This window comes from Pinus tabuliformis, chromosome 6 (assembly GCF_031772625.1).
Source record: "Pinus tabuliformis cultivar Carrire ecotype Pingquan chromosome 6, CPIR1, whole genome shotgun sequence".
Lineage (NCBI taxonomy): Eukaryota > Viridiplantae > Streptophyta > Pinopsida > Pinales > Pinaceae > Pinus > Pinus tabuliformis.
The window spans coordinates 362,861,644-362,888,291 of NC_142292.1; the positions used below are offsets into that span (position 1 = coordinate 362,861,644).

The following is a 26,648-nucleotide window of genomic DNA, read 5'->3' on the forward strand; positions in this document are numbered from 1 at the left end:
TTGCTCCATTGTAAGTATTTCAAGTGAAATTACTGGACTTTGCCCACCTAGTCAAGCCAATAAAAATGAGTAAATCGAAGGCCCCAGATAGAGTAAGCAATTGTTCACCAAAGAGATTGTAGCCCTTATCCTTTGAAATTCCATCCCATTGATGATTACTCTATTTTGTAAGCCAAATAGGGTCATAGTCTTATTTACATCAAAGAAAGCTAGCTTGCTCACTTGTAGTCCCAACATTGAAATCACCCACTATAAGGACTTCACCTAGCTAAGAATATGTTGCAATATATGCTTTTAAGGCTGCAAATGGATCTTTGTGGTCAAGCCCTATACTTTTGTAGATTTTTGAAACTTGCAGCTCAAAATAGCATGTTGCAATTCTGATGTGATTTCCATCTTCTGATATTTTAAACTAAATGAACTGTTTATTTGAGTCTTCTTTTTCTAATTGAATGAGACGACCTTATTTTTCCTTCACTAATACCATGATACCCTTGTGTTCTTTTCCATTCCCTGCTGCCTTGTTCCACACTGCCATCTTCCAGTATCATTCAAACAAAGGTGTCTTGCATCCTTCATGCTCATGTGTTTCTATGAGGCAAATTATGTCTCTATCTTCCACAATAGGCCCTAACCTAGGTCCTCGTCTCCATGGGTAACCTCTGCAGTTCCAACCAACTAAGCTTAAGGAAACTTCGGTATGACTTGATTGCTATTTAGTTTGACATGCAAGACTCACAGTTGAGTCTTTGTCCCTACTTTCCCATACTGACTCTACTTCTTGATTTCCCGTTGAAGAGTTTGTTGCCTCTTCTTTATTACCATCTTGCTGCTCTGTTTTGGAAGGAGGTCCAAATCACGCTATCATAGCTTTACCTTTATAAATCTATGCTCTCTTGACTTCATCACTTGCTACCCTAACCTTTGACATTTCCTCCCTCCTTTCCTCCTATTGTCTTACAGTTAAATCTTCTTCTAGAGAAAGCGAGAACCCCTCAAGAGATGCTTCTTGCTTATAATGATATATTTATCACGCAAGCGAGGCATGATGACTTTTATGGGCTTGACTCTCTCACCGTTAAACTTACCTACCCTCCATGCTTGGCATATTTGTGCTTGCCATAACAACTTATCTTTCAAGAAGTCCCTTGCAAGGTCAAGAGTACACTCTTTTTTCCCATAGTCTTTCACCCCTTTAATAATTATGTTTGCTGCTATATTTTGTCTTTCGTTGCTTTCTCAATCTTAGTTGTCAACTCGAATGTTTGTTTCTCCTTCCCTATTAGCATAATCGCTAATAACTTGAGCCCAAGTTTTAGAAACTTTTGTGGAATCTCCTTTCCTTTCTTCTCTTGCTTTCTCTTAATGGTTGTCTATTTGGGCAACCACTTTCCCTTTATCATAGGATGGTTTCGCATTCACCAACTCTGTACTTTCCACTACAGATTTCTTTATGTTTTTCACATCCGCCTTCATGCGTTGCCATTTTATCTTCCCTGTCAGGAGAGCTTCCTGTAGCAGTGCCACTTGTTCTTTCAAAAATTTATTGCTTTCTGGTAAAGCCTTGTTTTCAATTATTATTATATGAATTTTATGATCTGTTTCCTGCTCTTTAGCTTCTAAAACCTCCAACCTCTGTTTTGCATTTAACAATTCTTTCACATAAAGATTAGATGACTAGGTGAGAGGTGTGGATGTGGGACTATAGAAGGCAGAATCATCAATGACTTTTCCTCTGGACTTGTTGTTTCCACATGCTTGCATAGGGGACTTGTTTGAATGCTTATTGCGAAGGGCCTGAGTACTTTCCCTTTGAGACCATTTTTTCCTTGTCTACTCCCATTTTAGACGGGCTAGTCTTCGTTTTAAAATGCCCCAATACTGTTTGGCATTGACCCAAACCCACTTCCCAGTTTTGGTGGATGAGGCAATTTTCACTTGTCCTAGATCATTTGTTTCCACAAGTTCTGAAATTTCTTGTCCCGTTGTCATGTTTGAATGCATTTCTAGCCAATTTGATTCTTCGATACTTGAAACAATGAATTTTAACCCCCCTGCCCCCCCTGCTAAAAAAAATAAAAAACTGTTGAATGCATAAGCCAGGCAATAAATTTGGCACTACATTTAATGATGCTAACGCTCTGTAGAGGACATTTGAGGAACGCCACTTCCCTGTTCTTGAAAGCAGCGAGATTGAATACCAACTTGGATTGGTTAGCTTCGTAGTGGGAACACAAACCCTTGTTTCTATTAGAGATATTCTAACCCTATGATCAACATAAGGCATTAAACTTAAAGTAATATTGACATTAAACTTGAAGGCTACTGGAAGTGGCATTAAATATGTTCGACGAGGGGCATGCAAGAGAAGGGAATTGAAATTGAAAGGAGTTGGGCACTTGGATTTCTGCAACTGGAGGAAGAAGAACACTTAAAAACTTTACGTCGAGTCAGACTATGTGTAATATGATTACAATTTTTTTCTTGAAATACATTTCATGATGAAACTCACTGTAAACTTCTCCTCATTCCAAAAATAATGTTCATAATAAACTAAATTATTTAGAGCTTAAAATCCAATATAATAACATACTCATTAAAAACTCAACATATAATATACTTAATATTTTATAAAACAATATTACCTTATTACTATTATTAATCATTACCTCAACATTTGCCCACCAATGATATTGTATGCTATGCTGATTAGTTGATGATTCATTTACTGTCGAAAGGAAGAGGTACAACAACTCATTATGTGGGTAAAAGCCTTGCTATTCATGTGGAAACTCATTAAGGCATATTCATTGAATATAAATTATATAAATATAGTTTCTCGCTGGTTTGATTTAGCATTATGCATTTCAAATAGGATGCAATCCTCTCCTTACCATTATGCCAATTTCTATAAATCCTCTCCTCACTTTTCAAGATGGAGAACAGCCACTAATCAAATCCCTTATGATTACCGTACAAAGAAAAGCCGACGGGGTTAAATGGAGGGACACGCGTAACAAGACACTGTTCAAAATTTTTGCAACGCTGACGGGGTTAATGGAGAGGAGGACACGCGTAACAAGACACACAAAATCTGAAGCGTGTCCTGAGAATAAACCTCAGAATAGAAACGCTTAGGCGTAATTACATAAAAGATTATACTAAAATTCATAGTTCATATAGATTAATGAAAAATATGCTTTACGCAATGTGAAACTATCCTCGGGACTGTAGCGAAATTAATGCTTATTTATCAGTTTGGCTCTAGAAGGATCCACGGACTGTAGCGAAATTAATGCTTATTTATCAGTTTGGCTCTAGAAGGATCATGTGCCCCTTACGGTCTCTGAAAACATTGATCCAAAACCATTTCATTCACTATATACGTCATTTGAATATTTTTGTTTCGTGTTTCAGTAGAGATGGAAGCAGAGCTCAATGAGATTAAATATGGAAGCAACAACACCATCACAAGCATCATTCCTCCCAAGCTGGAGGACGCAGGCTTAGAAGACTGTGCACTGTCTGTAGAAGGCATCAAGGAAGCCTTTCTGAAGGCAGCAGAGGCTGTGAAATACAAGGCCTCCCACGTTTTTCATGGCGGGGGATGCGTAGAAGATGCAGGGCCTTCCAACGGGGAATGGACTGATTCCCTGGAAGGCAACTCTCAGATACCCACTGAGCCAGATAAGTCCCAGAGCTGTGTGGGTTCTCGCGTCGGTGGGCTTGTGGAAGAAGGCACGGATAAGCTGGTCGATTTAGGGGATGAAGCGCCCCAGGATGAGGTGATTGATGCACAGTTATCTATTAAACATCCTGGGGAAGATGGGGCATGTGTTCAAGGCCTTGAGGAATTGGAGGAAGATGGCGACCGTGCTGATAACAGGGAAGAAGAGGGTCCAACTCCGATTCTTGCAGAAACATATGTATAGAGGCAAGCAAATTGCTTTGTTTTCTTTGTTAATTTTTCGAAGTGTGTCAATTAGGGTTTGCATCTTGTAAAAAATCGTAGAAGCCGAAATGGCAGAAACACATTTCCATTTACGAAAGACTATTTGGGTTTACGATGGTGGCAACAAGAATGTTATCAATGAGCATTAGTTTATTAGAATGGGATCTTACAGTTTATGCTAAATTTTAGCCATCTTTTCCAATATTGGACAAAAAGATTTGTCAATTCCAAATGGTACTGGTCGAAAGTCCACTCAATCGCATCACCTTTTTACATAATCATATTATCTTTTAGTCTCAAGTTTCAGGTTCAAATCTGATAGGGGGTTGACGGTTTTTGCAAGGTTTTTGAGGGACTGAGGGGGGAGCCAATTATGGCATCCAGTGGAGATTACACTGTAGTATGTACCAAGGCGGCATCCAGTGTATGGGGTTTACACTGTCCTAAGGGTGGTCCAGTGGGTTTAAACTGTCCTAGCCTAGGGGTGGTTGTCAAGGCTGGACTGAGTCTGTTACAATCTTGTTACAGCATTTTGCTGTTGGACAGATTGTTCTTCCATGGAACAAAACGTCATCATATTATCTGAATTCACCTGAATATCTGAATTCAAAATCGACAATACCTTTTTATACAAATATAAAATTATAAATTCATTAAATATTTATTATAAAATCATTAACAGAGTGATATTTATTAATAAAATCATACATTTATTAAATATTTATTATAAAGTAAATTTCGAGTGATATTCTTACGCTCCTGACTTGACGAGTCCTTAACAGAGCCCAGTTATGCAGTTATAAATGATTGACATGCCAATAAACATTGTAAAATGGTTTGCCACTTTACATTGCTTAAATTTTTTTGATCATTCCATAGGTGCATGTTTTACCTTCCATGCTTCATCTGTTGGCCTTGTTTCGTTATGATCAGCGGCTTGAACAATTTTCAATATCTATTGAAGCCAAGAACTCTGCCGCAGACAGTGGTGTGTCACATTTGATTGCATGTGCTTGAAAATAGTAAGCTTAAAAATTCTGTTTCAATAGTTAGGGAAGATGTCTTTTTAGGATCAGTAAACTGAAGTTTAAGTTACAGAGAATACACCCTGCAACATTGTTGTTAAATTGTCCAATTAACATTTTAGGCATACCAAAGCGTACCACAGTGTGTGCTATCCCTTTGTTGTTATGGATAACACTTTAGGTATTTTATTTGGGGTTTTGTCGGGCTCTGCAAGATCTTAGGCATACCATTCTTAGCTGCTCTTTGCCTCTGCCAATAACGAATGAAAAATGAGAATATATATTCTATGTTTAAACTTCAGAAGTATTAAGCTTCCACTCTTTGTTTTCAGCAAGTAAAGTTTTTCTTCCAGTTAGAGAATGTTGGGAGATTGGATTAATATGATGGGTTGGATGAGTAGGTTTTCATTGCTTTTATGCTTATATGAGCTGTTCAATTTATGTCGAACTTTTGATTCTTTTGTGAGAAAATGATGAGTTTTATGGAAAATTTGGACTTGGCATGTATGGATCTCATATTTATGATTCTGTGCTGGCATTATTCGTGTGTCATTACATTCTAGCAATTGCTGGTTATCATGTGTTCAAACCTGATCTAGCTTTGGAAACCTTTTCCAGACGTGTCATTATAACAGTGATGATAAAAATCTGTATTCAAGTTTTAACTATTTAGATGCCAGGATCTAGGAGATAAAGAACACTATAATAAGCGAATCAATTAGAAGCTATAGCATATAAAGTGAAACAGCATACTATTGATTTAAGCTGTTTATCAACTGTTAATATCTAAATGCAGCAGTCAATTGCTGTTTCAAGATAAGTGATCTGCACTCATGATTACAAACAATTGGTTGGATGGAGGGTAGCCCATAGTTTGATTCTTTCCCAAAGCAAAACCTCGTGGGTAAACCTGGGCACTTCCCCACATTGTGCAAGTAATACCCAGTGTCAACCTGTTAGCATTGATTACAGCTCCGGACATGGTGGGGACATTGGGTTGTGTTATATGTACACAAATACTAATAACTAGGAAATAAAAAAAATTATAAAGTAAATAAAGATTCATAACCCTTCTTGAAAGGGTATCAAGGCGCCCGTTTGGTTTTATTAACACTGGGATCTCTCATGTAAAAATCATCATTTATTATATATATATATATTATTAAATTTTTATCCAATTTTTGAACTTGAATTTTCTTGAGCTTATCATAGCTGACCGTACAGGTACGTACAAAGTGATTATGCAACCATCTGTATAAGTGGACGTCATCCGCTGTAATCTGTTGTATGCTTCCAGAACTGAACCAGGGACTGAACCAGAAAACCTTGTGGATTGAGAATCAGTCAGAACTTGACCAGAACCGGTAAAAGAACGGGACCAAAAATCCGGTTGACCAAAAACAAATAAAGTATTCAAATTTTAAAGAAAAACATATATATTCATGTGCATCCATGTGAGTCCAAACCATTTATACACAAATAGGCAAAAATTCTCATTTATATAGCATGTAACCAAAATAGCATTGACTGCAATCTATCTCTCAACCGAAAATACATCAACAAATAAGCTTTAGATGGCCTCTAGCATCCAAAAATAATCATGCTACAACAAATACCTGCTTATCATCAAAATCATTGCCTATGTTTGGATCTTATCATCAACGTAACCCTTTAAGCATTAAAATAATATAGAAAAAACATAGCATGTCAAGTCGAGATTTTGTTTGAGTGATGGGTACATTTTTAGTAGTCATGATAGAAGGGTTTGACAACCAATGTCACTAACATCAATGTACAGAGAGGGCTTGGTGCTATTGATTAAATACTAGTTTCATATCCTTGTACATGACAAAATCCAATGGAAACATTGCAATCTCCCACCCCCGCCCCCCCAATCTTGAAATTCTGAAAAACTGTCAAGTCTGCTGGATTTTGAGTGAGATCTAAAATTCGACTTTCTCCATATGAAAACCAATGAGTTTGGAACCACTCTCAAACATCCCGAGTCATTACATGGTAATGTTAAAAATTTACTTTAAGAATTTAACATTACCATGAGTTGCATAGCAATACTAGGGCCATAGGCTTGAATATTAGGTTGGCCTAGGGGAAAATTAGAAGTGGGCCAACAAAATGAAAAAAGTCAATTTTTTAAAGGTGGCCCACGCGGGTATGGACCACAAGGGACCAGTCCTAAACCGGTTGGTTTGGTGAAATAAGTCAGTTCGATACTAAATTTGACGGTTCCGCTACACAATCGGCTAGGTTGGTACCAACCATTCTATTCCGGTTTCAAAGCTTGAATTGGACTTGTTTTGGGCCCAAATCGATTGGATTGGCTAGTTCTGCCGGTTCTGATAACATTGTCCCATACAGGGAGCTGTTGCTGTAATATTGTATTGATCTATCATATGCTATTGTCGTACATTGCTTCTACTCATGCAACCACCAATATTTTATTTATGTACATTGTATCATTCCCTTAATTGTTCGGACTTCTTGTTACATCTTGTCATACGACTAATATACACCAGTGAATTTGTATGAATCGTTGCCATCTTAGTCATGCTATCATACCAACCACCATTCTTGCACCTAGGAACAATCCATTTTCTGCAAACACGATTGAACATAGTCACATTTCCCTTGTCATATAGCCACCAAAGCATAATGGTTGCCATACAACAACGCAAGGTAATACATAATTGTATGATCGAGTTTGTACATCCATACTACTCTAGTCGGGCCGTACAATTGAAATTTAGTATGTTCTAGTGACCATCACCCAGGAACCATAGTAAAACATATAATATTTCTCCTCCCAAGACCAAAAAATGGTAGATTTTTAATTCCAGGTTGGACAATTTTGTTTAATTCTTTTTAATACAAAAATGAGTAAGGATTCTATTAAAATTTGAGCCTGAATGCAACAACTACATTGGAAATCAAGTACATTGCTTCTTCTTTTAGTGTACTCCAAGGAGGTATTGTTTAGTGTAACGAAAAGACTATCGAAAACAAATTGCTACAATAGATTAGTGTACATAGACTTTGCAGAATTGGTCAAGCAGAAGGGCTCATTTACAATAAGAAAACATCAGTAAAGAGGAGAGAAAGCTTCGTCTGGAGGTCTTTTGACGTCTAACTACAATTTGCCTGTGGGTTAGCTAGATGTAGTGCTAGTTATATTTTGGTTTTTGTTTGCTTTGATCTGTTGTTGCAGGGCCTCAATCTACCATTGAAGTGTGTCAATTTCATCATCTTGATGAGTTATCTTGTCTTTCAAGGACTGAATCTCATCCATGAGAGAGATGGAGGATGTCATCTATTGGTGAAGTTTCCAATTAATGTCCATATTCTCCAGCTGTAGGGCTTCAATTTGCTGTGAGAATACTTTGCACATGCTATTGTCCCTGACAACAACTAAATCCCCTTGGTCAATATAGTTGGAGTGCTAGGGAAAAGGGGCCAAGGTGTCAAAGAAGACAAGGCTCGGAGGGGTTAGAAGGTTGATGACATAGTTGTCAAGAAAAGCACAGAGGTCGTCAATGGTCTCAGAGCAGGCATAAGTCAGATTGAGAGTAGGAGCATTGCCATGGGAGACCGGTATCTTCTCACTGGGAAGATCAAGGCTTCTTCATAAATTCACAAGATCGAGAACATACAGTGCAAAGCGGACAAAGAGCAAGGGAAAATTCCAAATGAAGGAGAAAGGAAACCAAGAGTGACTAATGGAAGAAACAACAGGAAATTCACATAAGGGAACAAGAGATACCTGAAAATTAAAGGGCCTAGTTGAGTAAGGTATATCTGCCAAACGAAATGCTCACAAGCTTGGACATCTTGACCACTGGAGCATTCTCAAACTCGATAGAAGTAGTTTCCCTAGGCAGATTGTGAGACCTCACAAGCCCCATAGATGGATGAGCTATCTAATTTTCCCTAATTTACACTATGCAGGTTCATCCCTTTGCCACAAATGTGTAAGAGTAAGTCATAGTGTTAATTATCACCAAGAAATTCAAAAAATGTAGCTCGTCTAGAATTAGCATGCATAAGACACCATTGGGAGCAATTGAGCAACAACTCCCACTGTATATGCAATTGGGAACTACAGTGGAAAAGCCAAGCGCAGGCCAGAGATCCCACACTTAGTGTGAGTCCTATCACCATTACTTTTCATTATGGCCAACCTTCTTGAATCCATCACTAAATCAGGTGCAAGGTCAGATCGGGAATGGTTGTGTCCTCTGGTCTTGACTATTAGAGCATGTGGAGTTATTGGGAAGAATTCACATGCATGGGCCATGTTGAGAAATGTAACTAGTATTGGTCTTCATATTTGTATTTGTTGACATGATGTAACTACTTTGTATTTGTCAAAAGAAAGAAAGAGGAAATTTATTGTAAAAGAAAAATATTTTGAGCATGGGTTTCAAGCCTTATTGATTCTATTTCTAGATATTGGCATCCATTGTCTGCCCCTAGGATTTGTGTCTTGGGTCACAGTCTTTGTCATTATATTAGACCCTTCTTGAGGTTTATTAAGTCGAGAAAATAAAATTTATTTTGATGTAATTGGTCATGCAAAAATCCTCCTCCAAGTCGGCCTCAAGTGCAGTCAAGTTAGCTACAATTGGGAGCTCGAACCACTATATATTAATAACTCATTCAACCTCACTTAGGAGATATTCTACACATTCAATTTGCAATTCAGAAGAAGTACGAAGGCTAGTAAGGAAGATGGAAAGGCTTGTAATGGAAGTGTAAACTCTAGCAAAGAAAAGGAAGAGGTCTAGCAAAGAAAGGAAGGATGCTTTTCTTGTCTTTTTGGCTCACACATGCAAGAAGGAGGACTGGTTAGGTTTTCTGCAGGTTTGAGATACTACAGGTTGAACTTTAGAAGTGAAGAAAGGGTCGAGACCCTGGTTGATCAGCTTTTTGGAAGGTTATCTTATGTTGATGTTTGAAGAGTTGGGAGGCTGACTTGGAGGAATGAAGGAGGTCTTGTTGTTAGCCCAAAAGGTCTTGGTTGTCTCGTTTGACTTGGTTCTAGACGAAAAGAAGAGATTTTGTTGGGTTTTCCCCTATGAGAGGGGTTTTGCCCTAGCTGAGAGCCTATATCTTGTGTTTTTGTTGTCTTGATCTTCATTCATTTGATTTTGATATTTACTTGATGATAAGAAGTTAAAGAAGACATAAGAAAGATGAAAGAAGACCTAAAGAAGATAAGAAAAACATAATAAGTAATTACCAAAGATAAGAAAATATTTCTACCTTTTGATTTTCTAAGAGGTTGTGTCGCTCTTAGAGCCACAATGTCCATTTTGGTATGCCCCTTCGTTGGATTATAAAGTATAATGTTTTTGTTCATATTTCTACCAAACTATAGTTACGTGGCCTTAACATAGGAGATCATTGCATTTTGATTAAACCTAAGGTATTTTTCTCAATCTAGGGGAATCATTTATCTCTGTCTGATCCACTTTTAGAAGGTAGGCCAGATTAGCCTATCTATCTGCTTCCATGTTTTGACTTGTGAGTATATGAAGAAAGGACTTCAAGATGTTGTGTTCCAATGCACATGCAATTCTTTGAAGGAGGAGTTTGAGGTGGTTCTCTTTAGGAGATGAGCCTTTATGCAAGTGTTGAGTAGTGAGGAGAGAGTCTCCTAGGATTACGATCTTTAGAGATTCCCATATCTTTGGCCAATGTTGATCTAAGCACGAGGCCAAACATTTTAGCTTGATTATTGGTCTTCTTTCCGAGTCCCCAAGAGTGCTTAATAACTAGTTTTCCTTTGCCTCACCATCTTTGCTCTAGATCAACCCTTTCTGCTCTTGTTGTCCTAATCATCTCGCAATTCCTTTACCTCCTATACATATAGAGACTATTGTTACTCCAATACCTCTGCCTCAATTGCTCACAAGGTCCTCAACTGCGTCAGATTTGCTTGCACATATCAACTTCAATAGTCAACTTTCTTACAGTGACTATATTGCTCCAAATGTCACTGAATTTAGGCTCTAAAACTCCGTCTCCACACAATGTCTATGTTGCTCCTTAGATCATTGTTCATGGGCTACAAAGATCAAATCTCGAATATTGGATTGCTTCTCCAAATCTCACTGTACGTAGGGCTTCAACAAACTACCTTCTTGCAATGACTTGTCACACCAAATATCACTGCACATAATGTATTCATCAAGCTCAGCCTTTCACAGTCCCTTGCTCCATCCAAGTGACTGTACACAACTTCTATATCAAGGTCTACAACATACAACAATTCTACCCTAGAATTTATCGTCAACATAGGCATAAACCATGTTGTAGAAGCACCCTTTGTTGGATAGAGTTCAAACCATTAGTTACAATATTCTTCTTCCATGCATACAAACCACACACCATTGTTTCAAACCTCACTTTTCTTCTAAGGGTTAACGTTGTTCTTGTACAAGATCACAAGTCAGACTAGGTGTCCCTAGAGGTCATGACCTCCCTAGAAATTCCTTACGCTAACATAGAACCCTTACGGCCTCACACAATAGGACATCCAAGGCCTATTAGGGCCTCCTTCCAGGGCTCAACCCTCACCCTAACCTAGCTGAATAGAAACCCTGAACTTCAACCTTCTCTTCTCCTTAACGCAACCCTGAAACAATCAACAATAACACAAAGACTTACCTCAGACTTCGTCATAACTTGCTGAGCTAACCTGACCTTCTCTGTTATGTAACTAGATCACAAAACCGAAGAAGTGATAGATAAACGACTTGAAAATAAGACTCTTCAAGGGGGAACCTCCTTTTACATCACATAAATGAACAATTCTTGGATGATATTGTTGAGAAATCAATGCTTATAGGAATTAGGGTTTGATTCCTCTTTCTTGATAATTACTTATGAATCATGTTGGCTTCTTTCATTCTTTTATTAGTTTATCTTTCATCAAGCAATTACCAAATTATATGTATATGGAGATCACAAAAACAAGAGACACAAGATGTAGGTGCTCAGACAGGGGAAAACCCAGTCAAACTCTTCCTTTAGTAGATTTAAGTCAAGATGGGACACTTCTAGACTTCTTAAACCTAGACCAAGACCTCCTCCAACCGCCAAGTCAGCCCTTCCCTTCAATAAATGATCCCTGTCAAAGTCTCCAAGTAACAACTCCCCAATAGTAACTTTGATCCAGAATTTGGGCTTCCCAGCAATAGAACTTCGACCCCCCAACAACAAAATTTCGGACTTGCAGTAGACATAGAATTTTGGCCCCAACAATTGCCCATAAACTTTGCACTTGTGAGAGATAGATAGCCCAGAAACTCGAATTAGGTTTGCCCAACAAGTTTTGTCCTTCTCCAACTATTTCGCTCTCTTTTCTGCCTCTCTTCCTTGAAGATCAAACTTGTTGAGTGAATGCTCCAATTAGGTTGAATTGCTTCTCTATATATAGCCTTTCTACTAGGTTGAATTGCTCTAATGTAGGCTGAATTCATGGGGATAGAGCTGACTTGGTGTGGAGGTGACAAATAACCTTTTTGACTTAAAAATAATTCTTTGTACATGATATAAAAGCCCAAGAAGGGTCTAATAAAAATGGCAATGACTCTAATGACTCGAGACAAAACCTAGAAACCTTCAATGGAGGTTTGGAGGCTTTGACCTAGAAAACATTGACCCAAGCATGAAACCCATGCTTTAATAAGTCATTTTCTTTAATAATAAATTTTCTTTTGACAAGTACAATTATGCAGACTAACACTAGTTACATTCTTCAACATGTTGGAAATAATACTGAGAGGGGGGGTGAATCAGTATTATCAGATCAATAAAACTTTTTCAATGCTCAGAAACATAGACGCTACTTCAGTTAAGTGAACCAGCGTGTACACGCTACTGTGTCTAAAGAAACCAACGTATAACCATAAATCTTATAATTCAGTTAGTTTATCTTCAGTTAAATGCATCAGGACATTATTCATCATATTAAGAGTAAACAGATGCAGTATAACAGAACAGATCATCACACAAAAGCCACACACATGAACACCATGATATAAGGTGGAAACCCAATGTGGGTGAAAACCACCTGCTGCAAGTCGTCTCTATCTTTCTTTAATAAGAACTTCAGTTTACAATCTTTTGTACTGGCGCAGCCTTATACCAGTACGCAGGCTACAACCTGCAGAAGGCTTCAACCTTCTCTCGTTCTCCAAACTTCCTTGGAAGGGAGCTCCAACCCCCTTTGCTCTTGTACTAGCTAAGATACTAGTACGTAGGTGCTGGCCTACAATCTTCTTTCCTTCAGGTACCACTTTTCATCAATTTTCAGACTGGATACTCCTGAAGCACAACATTACAATCTGAAGACCATGATTCATTCACAAATCATTGAAGCATAAAACAACCAATACTAGCATCATCAATCTTTGAATCACTGAACCACTGAAACCCTGTCAAACCCAGTCACCAGAACACAGAGCAGACTACAGAACTCTGCAATAACAGTCAGACCCAGCTGCAACCCAAAAATCAAGCTCCAAAAGATATACGCTACTACAATGAAGGCAACCCGCGTATACACGCAGTTTTACCGAAGACAACCTGCGTACAGATCTAAAAATAATTTTTCATAACTTGCAGCTGTACCAGATTTCAGTTATACCCAGAACATAACATTGCGTCAGTATGCAGATCTAGAAATTCGCATAATCAACCATATAAAGATAGTTCATTTCAAACCATTTGATCCCGATCTCTCCTTAGATCTTGTTCTCCATCAACCGATGAGATCTCTCCTTAGCTCAGATCAAGCAATACATCATCAACCAATAACCTGCATACTGGATCTAATACTTCATCAGATATTCAAGACTTTTTCGGATGCACTTGCCTAATGATTTCCTTCTCCTTATATAGCCTTAGGCCTTGTTCAATACCAAGAGCCAAAACCATAGAAATCCAATACCATCATCTTCAAAACTAGGGATCAACACGTCCGTCGAGACACCAAGGTCCAAAACCATAGGCACAACTTCCAAGGAATAACCGCCGTGGACCAAAGATAAGTTTTCCACATACACGCGCTTTTACTGAAGCCAACCAGCGTGTACACGCGACTTGGTATATAGCGAACCTGCGTATACGCGACTTGGTATATAGTGAACCTGCTTGTATACGCGACTTGGTATATAGTGAACCAGCGTGTATATATTTTTCTTCATACTTGTAGACTGATCATCAATTCCTTGCACTATGATTTGTTATCAATGTGATTTGCCATCAAGGACAATACTTGTCTCATAATGCCAACACAACACTCCCTCTTAACTAGGGAGGTATTTATAATTACACACATATATGAGTACATGGAAGATTTCAAAATGAAATGAACTACGAAGAGTTCTAGCACACTTAGTGCTACGGAACAGGGTATCCTATCCCGGTGGGACTAAGGGGACTCAAGCTTTATTCACTCTAGGTACCATAAGGATTTTAAGTTCTACCACCAACCTAGGGATCTAGGTGTGTATCCAAGGTCAGAGCTCCATGACCAAAGCTACCCCCTCCCTCTTCAGGATCTAGACATTAACACATAGGCCGACCAGATGTCCTCCCAAACATCTTTCCATAAGATGCTTCATCTCTCCCTATCAACTAAATCAGATATATCCATTTGTCCAAGCATGCTTCCAGAGTGTTCAACCTTTTTATGGAGAGATTTACCTGTACAAACACAAACCCCAATCAACAATAAACTTTCAAATATAAGTAAACACAAACCTTCAGGGTCCTCAATCGTTCTAATGCTACTTTCATCATCAAGTAACAATTTGTTGAAAGCTTTCTTCTTCTTTCATTTCTTCAGGAACACCAAATACATCCTCAAATCTTCTCAAGTATTTTTGTTTGCAACTTTATGAAACATGAACATTCATCTATAGTACTTTTTCTTTCTTCAAGGTATTCATTGTCATAATATGCCCTCCCTCTCAACTAGGGAGATATACCCTTTCTTCTATCCAGGCTCCCTCTTAACTTAGGGAGATCAACTACTTCCTTCTTTTGTAACATTGGAGAGCCTTTCATGGCTTCATTCCTTCTTACGACATCAAGGTCATCTTGATCATCATCATTCATATAACTTCCTTCATCATGTTTATTATTATCATATGAACATCTTCATCATCTTGAAGATTATGTACCTGCAAAACTTTAATAGCAAGTACAACCAAATACAAACATACAAAAGCATGGTGTTAACTATATCAAAACCATATTACTATAATGGAAGCATTTAGAATTTAGACAACAAATACCTAAACTTAGTTAGGTTCAATAAGGGACACATTTTTTGTTGACACCTAATCCTCAACGGATGGGTGAACTGGACAGTCATCAAGAAGATGAACTGATCCGTCATATTTATGTATATAACTGATAGTTAGCTAATGAATAAAGAAATCATTTTTTTCTTCCGCTCATTCATTCTGGAGTTACCCTGGCCTGACATGGTATCAGAGCACAGGTCCCAGGTTCTAAAAATATTTGTAACTCCTATGTCTGTCCTAAGACTGCGCCCTCTGTCCTGAGACTGCGCCCTCTGTCCTGAGACTGCGCACTGTCCTGAGACTGAGCGCCTCTGTCCTGAAGACTGCGCACTATCCATAATTATGCGCTGCTGAATGTGCGTTGTTCTCAGATCATGAGCCATTGTGGTATCAATCAAGGTAATTGTTTCATTTTCCTTGTCTGCCTTGATACGAATCTCTAATTCACCTCCATCTTCACTCGGCTCTTCTTCCTGCCTGAAGCCACGAGGTTTGGCAGAAGTCCTTGCATGTATTTCCTCAACTGTTGAGAAGTGTTTGCGCCCTGTGGGCTTGCCCTTGAAATTAACCTAATGGTTTCCTCAGAAAGTTCTTTGGGTATGGAATCGGATTTAATTTTCGATACAAAACCATACTCGTAATCTCTTTTCAAGTACCGATGAACTGGGTCATTGGGGTCCTTGCCTCTTGTGAGTACGCTGCTCCTTTCGTCCACCGTCCCTTCAGGGGCTTCACGCAGGCCCTTTTTTTCCCATCACCGGGTGCCACACCCACTAAACTCCGCCAGCGCTTTGCTAGAATTCGAGTGCTTTCTGGTCCTGGGACCGTTGTGATCATGCGGGCATGAAGCTGTTGCAGTTGCTCTATGTGGGTACAAGCCTGCAAAACAAAAGCGAAAGCGTTGGGATTGATGTTCCTGGAATAGGGTTGACGTTTGCCAGAGACAGCAATGGCAGAAGCAGTGTGATGCAGAGGTTCGGCACTTGTATTCTGAAGCGAGAAGAGTGTATTGGTTTGATTGCTTAAGGTCGTTTTTCATACATTCGTTGAAACACGAAGCTGTTTGAATAGTCTTTGAATGTGCTGTTTTGAATGCGCTGTTCAAACTACTTCAGTAGTAAAGCAGTTCATAGAAATGAGATTTTCCCGTTTCATTCTCTATTTCAAAGTTTTTCCAGTAGTGCTCTTCATCTATTTCAAGTGAAATGTTTTAGAGCCTTTGATGTATGAAGGAAAATGGAACACCATTGAATCTGTTCTCAAGTAAAAGACTGTTTTTAAACAGATAATTACATAACTGATGCATTGTTACATACAGAGGATGGAGTCAAATATGGTTGTTGTGGGAAGATTGTAACATCTGGCGCCGTATGGTAACAAAACTGTGTTTAGTAGTTCAAATAGTATTGCGCAGTTTATATATATCATCCAAAGCATTCATATAAGCAGTTTTCAAAGCATTCAAAGTTATATCAGTCAGAGTGTTTATATATCAAAGCATTTGTAGTATTGCATGATATATTTTAATATATTGAAGTGATATATTAATAGAATGAAGTGATATATATTGAAGTGATCTATTGCGCATTTTTCAAAACATAGTGATATTGCAGTGATATAAGAAATGCTGATGCTTCTATCAAACGTTAGAAGAAAATAAAGTGCATAAGGCTGTGGCATAAGAATTTTTTTAGCAGAAGTTTTTTTTATCAACAGAAGTTTTTTTTAGCAGAGATATTCTTTTACAGAATGCATTCAATCATTTCTATGGTAGGAATAGTTCTCACTGGCAAGGAGAACTATTCTGAATGGTCTCGGATGGTAAAACACACCCTCATCTACAATGAGTTGTGGAAAGGAGTGTGTGTCGGAGAAGAAGACAAAGACCCTGTGCAGCCTACATCAGACAAAGAACTTGTCATTTGGGAAAACAAGAACAGTAAAGCCTATGCATTGATTGCAGCATCTGTAAATGAAGAAGTAAGTCGTCATATTTCATCCTATTCCACTGCCTTTGAAGCTTTACAAAAGTTGAAAGAACTCTATGATTCACATTCTGCACTTGAAGTTGTTCAGCTCATGATTAAACTCTTCACTCTTGAACTGAAAAATAATGATCCCCTTGCTCTTGCATCTGAAATAAAGTCTATAATGCATGATATTAAATCCACTAAGGTTGAGCTGGATATCTCTCTTATTGCCTTTCTCAAAGCACTCTATCCTACCTACTCTAATTATCTTGAGTCTTTACAAGCAAATGGAAATCTTAAAGACATAACCTTTGAGTCTCTTGTGAAAAAGTTTGCTGAAAGAGAGAAAGCCTTTGGAAAGAAAACAATCCGTGAACTTCTGAAGGGACTGTTTGCCTTGCTCATAAAGAAAAGCATCCTGCTCAAGATTCTACAAGAGGAAGAGGTGGATGAAGAGGAAGAGGAAGATACTTCAGAGGCAGGGGGGGCAGACATTCTCAAGCAGAAAAGGCAGATCTGCATTGCATTCGCTGCAAACGAAATGGATCACATGATGCTTCTACATGCAAGCTACCATGGGACAAAATTGAGCATAGAAGAAACCAGCAGAAAGGTAAAACTGATGACACAGACAAAGGTAAAGCACCTGAATCCGCTCACTATATTGAGGCACAATGTAACATTGGAGTAAATGAAGATTTGTTTAATGCTTCACTTGCTTCTTCGAAAAATGATTGGTTTCTTGATTCAGGAGTAACCTGTCATATGACTCATAGGAAAGATTTTTTTTGAAGATTTCACTGACAATGTTGATGGAGCAGTATACTTTGCAGATTAGTCAAAAATCAGGCCATCAGGGCTTGGCACAATCAGGCTTAAATTGCCTGGTCTTCCAGACTTTCTTCTGGATCATGTTCTATATCTCCCACAGCTCAAGAGAAACTTGCTGTCCTTGGTCCACATCCGCCAGCAAGGTCACTCCATTCATATGTTTGATGGAAAGCTTGAGGTAAGAAAGGCATATGACCACTCACTTGTTATGAGGGGTATAGAAGAAGAAAGACTTCTTAAATTGCAAGGAACTTCTGCTTATGCACAACATTTCTCATATATTTCTCATCATGAAGAAGGTACACTTCCATCAAGTTTATTATGGCATGCTAGATTTGGACATTTAAACTATGATAGTCTCCGCTTGTTGAAGAAAAATGGTGTTGCTGGTTTGTCTACAATTCCTAGAAAACATAAGCAATGTGATGCTTGCATTCTAGAAAGGCATAGCAAACAGTCTTTTCATGATTCACATTCAAGAGCACATAGGAAGCTTGAACTCATTCATTCAGATTTATGTGGTCCAATGCCTGTTCCTTCTGCAAATGGAAATAAATATATCATGACATTTATTGATGATTACACCAGAATGTGTTGGGTTTATTTATTGAAGAACAAATCTGAAGCTTTTCAAACATTCAAGAATTTTCATAAGTGGATTGAAAATGATGCACAATCTCATATTGGGTCTATTCGCACTGATAATGGAAAAGAATATACATCAAATGAATTTGAAAACTATCTTCGCCAACATGGGATCAAACATCAAACAACTGTGCCTTATAATCCTCAACAGGATGGTGTAGCTGAAAGAATGAACAGAACAATTTTGAATATGGTACGATCCATGCTTTTCTTCAAAAATGTAAAGATAATTTTTTGGGCTGATGCTGTTCTATGTGCTGCATATATAAAGGATAGATGTCCATCTAGTGCTATAAGAAACAAAACTCCTTATGAATTGTGGTATGGACATGTTCCTTTGGTAAAACATCTTAGGATTTTTGGTTCCACCTGTTATGCTTTAATACCAAAGGTACATAGAAACAAACTTGGTGCTAGAAGTCGTAAGTGTATCTTCCTGGGGTACTCAAACACCTCTAAAGCATACCGTCTCTATGATGAAGTAAATAAAAAGTTTGTTGTATCTAGAGATGTCATTTTTCTTGAATCATCCAAATCTGACAGTGTTGTTGAGCGGCAACTTGATCGCTTTGATAGATTCACAAAACCGAAATCATTCCAAGAGTTTGATAATCAGATTCCACATCCTGAAGTGGGGATTCCTATACTAGATCAACATGTGGAATCTTCTTCTGAAGAACAATCTCCCCTGCATGACACTCCAACAACGGATGATGCTTTAAGTGATGTAATTGATAGAATTGGGAGACTCAATCTTGATTCAGACCCAACTCAATCAACAGAGCAGCTTGGACCATCTCAGAAAGGTCCCCCAAAGTGGCTGACAAAGACACTTGAAAGTGTTCATCCTGATGAAATTGGAAAAACAGGAACCAGAAATACAAACCGACAAGATGGAGGTGATGTAGATAACTCTAATTCACCTGTTGATATGGATGTTACTTATGATTGTGAATTGAACTTGTCTACAGATTTTGAACCAACTTCCTTCAAAGAAGCTGCTTCTCATGATGAATGGAAAGAAGCGATGCAGAAGGAGTATGATGCCCTCATAAAGAATGGCACTTGGAAGCTGGTTGATCCTCCATTTGGAACCAAACCAATTGGCTGCAAGTGGGTCTACAAGAACAAATACAAAGCTGATGGCTCACTTGACAAGCACAAAGCTAGGCTTGTGGCAAAAGGTTTTGCACAGAAGGAAGGGGTCGATTATGAGGAAACTTTTGCCCTCACAGCAAAATGGGCCACCATCCGGACACTCTTTGCACTAGCTGCTCAGAACGGTTGGAAAGTCCATCAAATGGATGTAAAAACTGCATTCTTGAATGGAGATCTAAAAGAGAATGTTTTTATGTCCCAGCCTGAAGGATTTGCTGTGAAAGGACATGAACATAAAGTATGCAAACTTGTGAAGTCCTTGTATGGCCTCAAACAAGCACCACGAGCCTGGTATGAAAAACTAACTGAGCATCTTCTGAAACTCAACTTCAATCATTTTGATCTTGATGATGCAACTTTATTTGTCAAGAAAGTTGGCAAAACAGTTGTATATCTTGTGGTATATGTAGATGATCTTTTAATGACAGGGAACAATGAAAGCTATATTGCATCCATAAAGAAAGAATTAGGAAATTTTTTTGAAATGACTGATTTGGGCTATGTTCATTACTATCTTGGCATTGAAGTAACCCAACATCCAAAGTCCATATTTCTTTCTCAAAAGAAATACATTGGAGATTTGTTAAACAGATTTGGCATGACATAGTGTAATCCTCTTTCTACTCCAATGGAACAAAACTTGAAGCTCACATCTATTGAACGAAAGGAATTTGAGGATGCAACAAAGTATAGACAGCTTGTAGGAAGTCTCATCTACCTCACTACTACCAGACCAGACATTTCATTTGCTGTTGGAATCCTCTCCAGGTTTATGCAAAAGCGTTGTGAGGGACATTGGTCTGCTGCAAAAAGAGTTCCAAGGTACTTGAAGGGAACTCGAGACCTTGGAATCAAGTATACACAGGTGGACGACATCAACTTGATTGGATACTCTGATTCAGACTTCGATGGAGACAAAGAAACTGGGGTATCTACTTCAGGATATGCTATGAGTCTTGGATCAGGAGCTGTCTCCTGGAGATCACGCAAATAATCAGTACCAGCAGATTCCACAACAGAAGCAGAATATGTGGCAGCAGCTGAAGCAACGAAAGAAATTGTGTGGCTCAGGAAAATTCTTGAAGATTTGCAGGTAAAACAAATACAATCAACTCCACTCATGATTGATAACACCTCTGAAATAAAGTTGGCCAAGAACCCAAAGTTCCATGATCGTACTAAGCACATCAATACTAAATATCATCTGATCCGACATCGTGTTGAAGCCAAAACAATCCATCTCCGTCATTGTTCCACAAACGAGCAAATTGCAAACATCTTCACCAAAGCGCTTGGAAGAGGAAAGCTTGAAAGATTCAAAACGATGCTTGGACTCACCAACATCCCTTCAGATGAAGGGGGGGAATGTTGACACCTAATCCTCAACGGATGGGTGAACTGGACAGTCATCAAGAAGATGAACTGATCTGTCATATTTATGTATATAACTGATAGTTAGCTAATGAATAAAGCAATCAGTTTTTTCTTCCGCTCATTCATTCTGGAGTTACCCTGGCCTGACATTTTTTTACATACTAGACTTCAACTTTTTGCTAGAGTTTTGTCATAAACCCTAGACTTCATCTTCGAGACACAAAGCCTTAGATATCAACAATTCAATCAAATAACAATTCTACTATACAGCTAAGGTTTCAACAAAACAATATCATCATATTCGAGAATATCAATCTCTACTAGGGCTTAATTACAAACCTTAGATTTTATTACAAACCCTAGATTTTATTACAAACCCTAGATTTTACAAACTAAAACATGAGCATCAACAATTAGGTTAGCATACTCGCATATACATATCTAGGATGCATTATCATATATTAGATACTTGTATCAATACTTACTTGGGTGAACACTAGATCAAAATTAGATATGCAACAATTTCAATCAAGCTAGGGTTTCGATTATGCGGAAGAATACACACCTCGGGTTTCATTCCTAGGACCTTATTTTAGCTAATACAAGGGTCTTATAAACCTTAATTTATCAAATCCCTAAAATCTAGGATTTCGATTTATTAACAACAAACCTTAACTTATCAAAATCTTAAAGATCTAGGGTTTTAGTTTGTAACTTGGACAATAACAACAATCCCTAAAGACTAGGGTTTCTATCAAAACAATACCGAAACTCTAAACATCAAAAGAATAGGATTTCTAGACTTCATTAACAACTCTAAGTAGACTAGGGCTTCATAATCAATGTTATCATACCCTTAACAACAAGAAGCTAGGGTTTTATAGTGAACCCTTAGAGGTTAGGGTTTCACAAGAATGATCAAAATGATAGTATAACGAGGGTAGATTCAATCTAATGATTAATCATCCTAACAGGAATCTTTAAGATTCAAAACCCTAGACGTAATGAAGTCAATACTGTAGAGCAAATTTCAAAAGAGAATGAACATACCTTTTCTATGAAGATAACTTTGTAACACAACTTGTAGTTTAAGACATACCTTGAATTTTTCTTTAACAAACCTTGTAGGAGATCAATTCTTGACGGGCTTTCTTTGTAACAAATTTCTTCCATGCTTCAAGTATCCTCCATAACCTTTATGTATTTTGCAACCTTTCCTACCAAGGAAAATATAAAGGAAATGTTATTAGCATGCAATATAAACAAATCATAATGTGAGGAGGAAACTAAACACGAAAAGATGAAACAAAGAGCAAAATACTTATCTTTTTGGTAAAATGGTGGAGGCTTCCTCTTAATTTAATCTTTCTGAGGGACACCTACAACTTATCAAAATAATTAAAAAATGTGCTAAGAAGACATATTAGACCTCCAAACTTTAGAAATCAAAACATAGAGGAAAACAATACAAGATTAAGAAGGATATGTAGGAGAGGACTTAGTAGTATAAGTCCTTGACTTCTGATTCCTCAATCTTGTTCTTCTTAGGTGGAGCTTCATTAATAATATTTGCTTGTTCCCTATCTCTCTTCTTATTCCTTGGATTCTTAGGACATTGATTCTTGTAAGGGCCCATCTTATGACCATTGTAATGTTCAATTTTGGATAGGTCAACTTTCTTCTTTGTTCCTTTGAACTTCTTGAAGGTTCCCTTTTTCTTGTGATGAGCAAAATAGGCATTAGAGGTAATTTTCCCTTTTTCTTGTGATGAGCAAAATAGGCATTAGAGGTAATTTCTTCTTCATCTTCCTTCTTGTTGTTTACTAATGATATTTGGGCTTTTGCTTGACTGCATGCATTCCACATTTGTTCAAATATTCGAATCCTTCCGACTGTTAATTCCTGATGCAAAAGCACTCCATGTAGTCCTAGAAGAGCAGTAATTATGAGCTCTTTTTCTGATACCACTTCATCTATTGCTTGGAGTTCATATCTGATTCTAGATATCCTTATAAAGTAGGATGATACAGTTCTTTCGTCATCTGATAGTTCTTAATTCATTTCTTGAGGTTTGCTATTTGAGCAATGTTCTTGATGGTGAATAATTTGAAGAGAGCCTTGTACATTTCTTGAGCGAAATCTATGTTGGATATGTATGGAATTAGGTTGTCCTTTATTACATCCACTATTACGTTCATGGCCAAGATTTCGGTTGCTTTGAACTTCTCTCTTTGTCTGCACCATCAATAGGCTTTTTAACTTTTCCTTGAACAAGATTCAAAATTTTGTGCTTTTCGAGGATAAGATCTATCCCCTTTTTCCATGCCCGGTAGTAGGAGGCTCCTTCTAGCTTGTTTTCTCCCTTCATTGAAGTTGACATAGTTCCTGTAGACAATAGGCTTCTCCTCTTATATAATCCTATTCCTTAATGACCTTTGTTTGATCCCCTTTTCTTCAATAGATCTTCAGTCTGCCTTTTTCCTTCTTGTTCACCTTAGCTCTGACACCATGTTGAGAAATCAATGCTTATAGGAGGGTTTGATTCCTCTTAATTACTTGTGAATTATGTTGGCTTCTTTCACTTCTTTATTAATTTATCTTTTTTTTTTTTTTTTTTTTGTAAGTCAGGAGATTATATTATATAACAGAATATAGTACAAAAAATCCGCGATGGCGGATCGAGAGCAGGAAATTACAGTGAACCATGACTAAACATCTGCTCAGAGTTTTCATCAAAACAGGACTGTAAACAGCATACCTCGCAGGGCAGCTTGACCTTAACTTGTTCCTATCAGCCGACACAACTAAGACAGAACATAGTATGACAAACACATAGACAAACTGAAACAGAGACATAGACAAACTGTAACAGAGACATATATAAAGCCGAAGAGAGCCACACCGGGAATGAAGCTAGATATATTTTCCCATCTGGCTGATGGTATCCAGTCCCATCTGCCGCATATGGGTGTCCATCCTGGCTTGCATTGCTTCAATAGTTTCATTTTCCTCTGCCCCTGTTTTGGCAGGTTGCGAGGTTCCGGGAGCTGCATTGACCGTGTCTCTCAGAATCTGGATGAGGAGGGTGAGCTTCCTGTTGACAACTTGAACTGCTTCATGAACTTTGTTAATCCGCCCTTCCAGAGTATTGTTATAGTTTATTATCTTCCCCATCTGCTCCTCCGTAAGAATCACTTCAGTAACTATGTTCTGCTTCTCATTCTCCACAGTTTCCAGGGCTTTGGCAATTAGCATTTTGGTTCGCCAACTTTCGGCCTTCGTCCTCACGAATTGCGTGGCCCTTTTCGACGGTGTGCCAGGGTCCCTTAACCAATCAACCTCCGCGGCAATCTCCTCAACTGTGCGCCCATCCTCCGCTTGCTTCACCTTCGCTTCCAGCTCCTCAACCTTGCGCTTGTTCCTCGCGGCAGCCCGGGTTTCATATCCTTGCCTCGCCTCCAACAGGTCCTGATTTGCTGCATCACTCCGGCAACCGCTGGCTTCCATCCTGACCTCGCTATGTTTCCTCCAACCAGAATTCCTCTCGCTCCCTGAAGGTAAGTCTGCACTATGAAAAGACACAGTAATGAGAACAGAGTGAAGACCCTTAGCTTTATAGCCTTTGCGGGTGTTGATCCTTCTGAAGTCGGTCTGGATCTTGCTGAAGATAAGAGTACTGTTACCATCAAATCGATTGAGGTTCACACACGCGAGGCTGATGCCGGTCGATTTAAAATGAATGTGGTGGCGTGTGAACCATTGATCAATTTGCCAAGTGTAATGTACCTCTGATCGATCGTTATGGAAACTGATGGAGTCGGACAGACCCTGTTTGCCCTCCTTCCGATTCCCCATGCTGTGTACCTTGAGCCTTCCTGACTGAATCACCGCGAGCATAAATGTTACTGATTTCTTTTGATACGGTTTTCTTCCAGGTGATCTGGTATTAATTCTCTTGGTGCTTTGAAACTTGTGGCACGATCTGTAGTGATCGCTAGGTTGGCTGGTCTGCCGCCGCCATTTAACCCCTCTCCCTTTGCGATCAATCATACCTTTAACTCTGTCGCAGGTGTGCTCTTCCCCGCTGTTATCCTCCTTCCAGTGCCGGATATCTAAGCCATTATCGGCTTTATTAATTTATCTTTCATCAAGCAATTACCAAATTATATGTATATGAAGATCACAAGAACAAGAGACACAAGATGTAGGCGCTCAGCTAGGGCAAAACCCCTATAAGGGGAAAACCCAATCAAACTCTTCCTTCAGTAGATTCAAATCAAGATGAGACACTTCCAGACTTCTTAGACCTAGACAAAGACCTCCTCCAACCACCAAGTCAGCCCTTCCCTTCAATAGATGATCCCTGTCAAAGTCTCCAAGTAACAACTCCCCAACAGCAAATTCGATCCAAAATTTCGGCTTCCCAGCAGTAGAACTTTGACCCCCCAACAACAAAATTTCAGACTTGCAGTAGACACAGAATTTCGGCCCTAGCAATTGCCCACAAACTTTGCACGTGTGAGAGATAGATAGCCCAGAAACTCAAATCAGGTATGCCTGATAAATTTCTTCCTTATCTAGTTATTTTGCGTTCTTTTCTGCCTCTCTTCCTTGAAAATCAAAATTGTTGAGTGAATGCTCCAAATAGTTCGAATTGTCTCTCTATCTTTCTGTTGGGTCAAATTGCCCTAATGTAGGTCAACTTCACGGGGACAGGGCTGACTTGGTGTGGACGTGACAAATAACCTTTTTGACTAAAAAATACTTCTTTTTACGTGATACAAAAGCCCAAGAAGGGTCTAATAAAAATGGCAATGACTCTAATGACTCAAGACAAAACCTAGAAGCCTTCAATGAAGGCTTTGACCTAGAACATTGACCCAAGCATGAAACTCATCCTTTAATAATTCATTTTATCTAATAATAATTTTTTTTTCTTGACAGGTACAATTATGAAGATCGACACTAGTTACATTCTTCAATAGATACAAATGACAAGACCTCTTGGTATATACTATATATAGGAGTCTAAAGGGTCATAATATAATAAGGGCTTACATAACAATAATAATGTAAGGGCACACCAATAACAATAGTGGGCTTCTATGGGACACAACAATAACAATATGGGGGCTACATGGGGCACAACAATAATAATATGGGATCTACACGAGTATTATAGGGACGTAACATGCCCCTCTCCTTCAAAAAAGTGTTGTCCTCAATGCCTGAGTAGTTCTGGATGCTTCTGTATAAAATACTCATCCTCCCATGTGGAATCTTCAGCAAGTTCTTCCACTTAATGAGATACTATGAAATTGATCAATTCCGTAGCTTCTTGGTTTTTGTTTTCGTGATT

At 38.5% G+C, this 26,648-nt stretch overlaps 1 protein-coding gene across 3 annotated transcripts in view; it reads left to right on the forward strand.

Moving 5' to 3' along the window:
• Positions 1-3,202: 3,202 nt before the first annotated feature.
• The window catches only part of LOC149258804 (uncharacterized), a 75,321-nt gene continuing 51,875 nt past the window's right edge, over positions 3,203-26,648 (forward strand). For 2 of the 3 annotated variants that reach the window (XR_016256971.1, XM_089416301.1), the window contains exon 1: positions 3,203-3,934. Coding sequence is in view for 2 of the 3 variants with exons in the window: in XM_089416301.1 (XP_089272427.1) it covers positions 3,423-3,932 (510 nt within the window). In the remaining variant the exon portion in view is untranslated. The remainder of the gene's footprint in view (positions 3,935-26,648) is intronic. The other variant, XM_089416293.1, reaches the window with a different exon arrangement.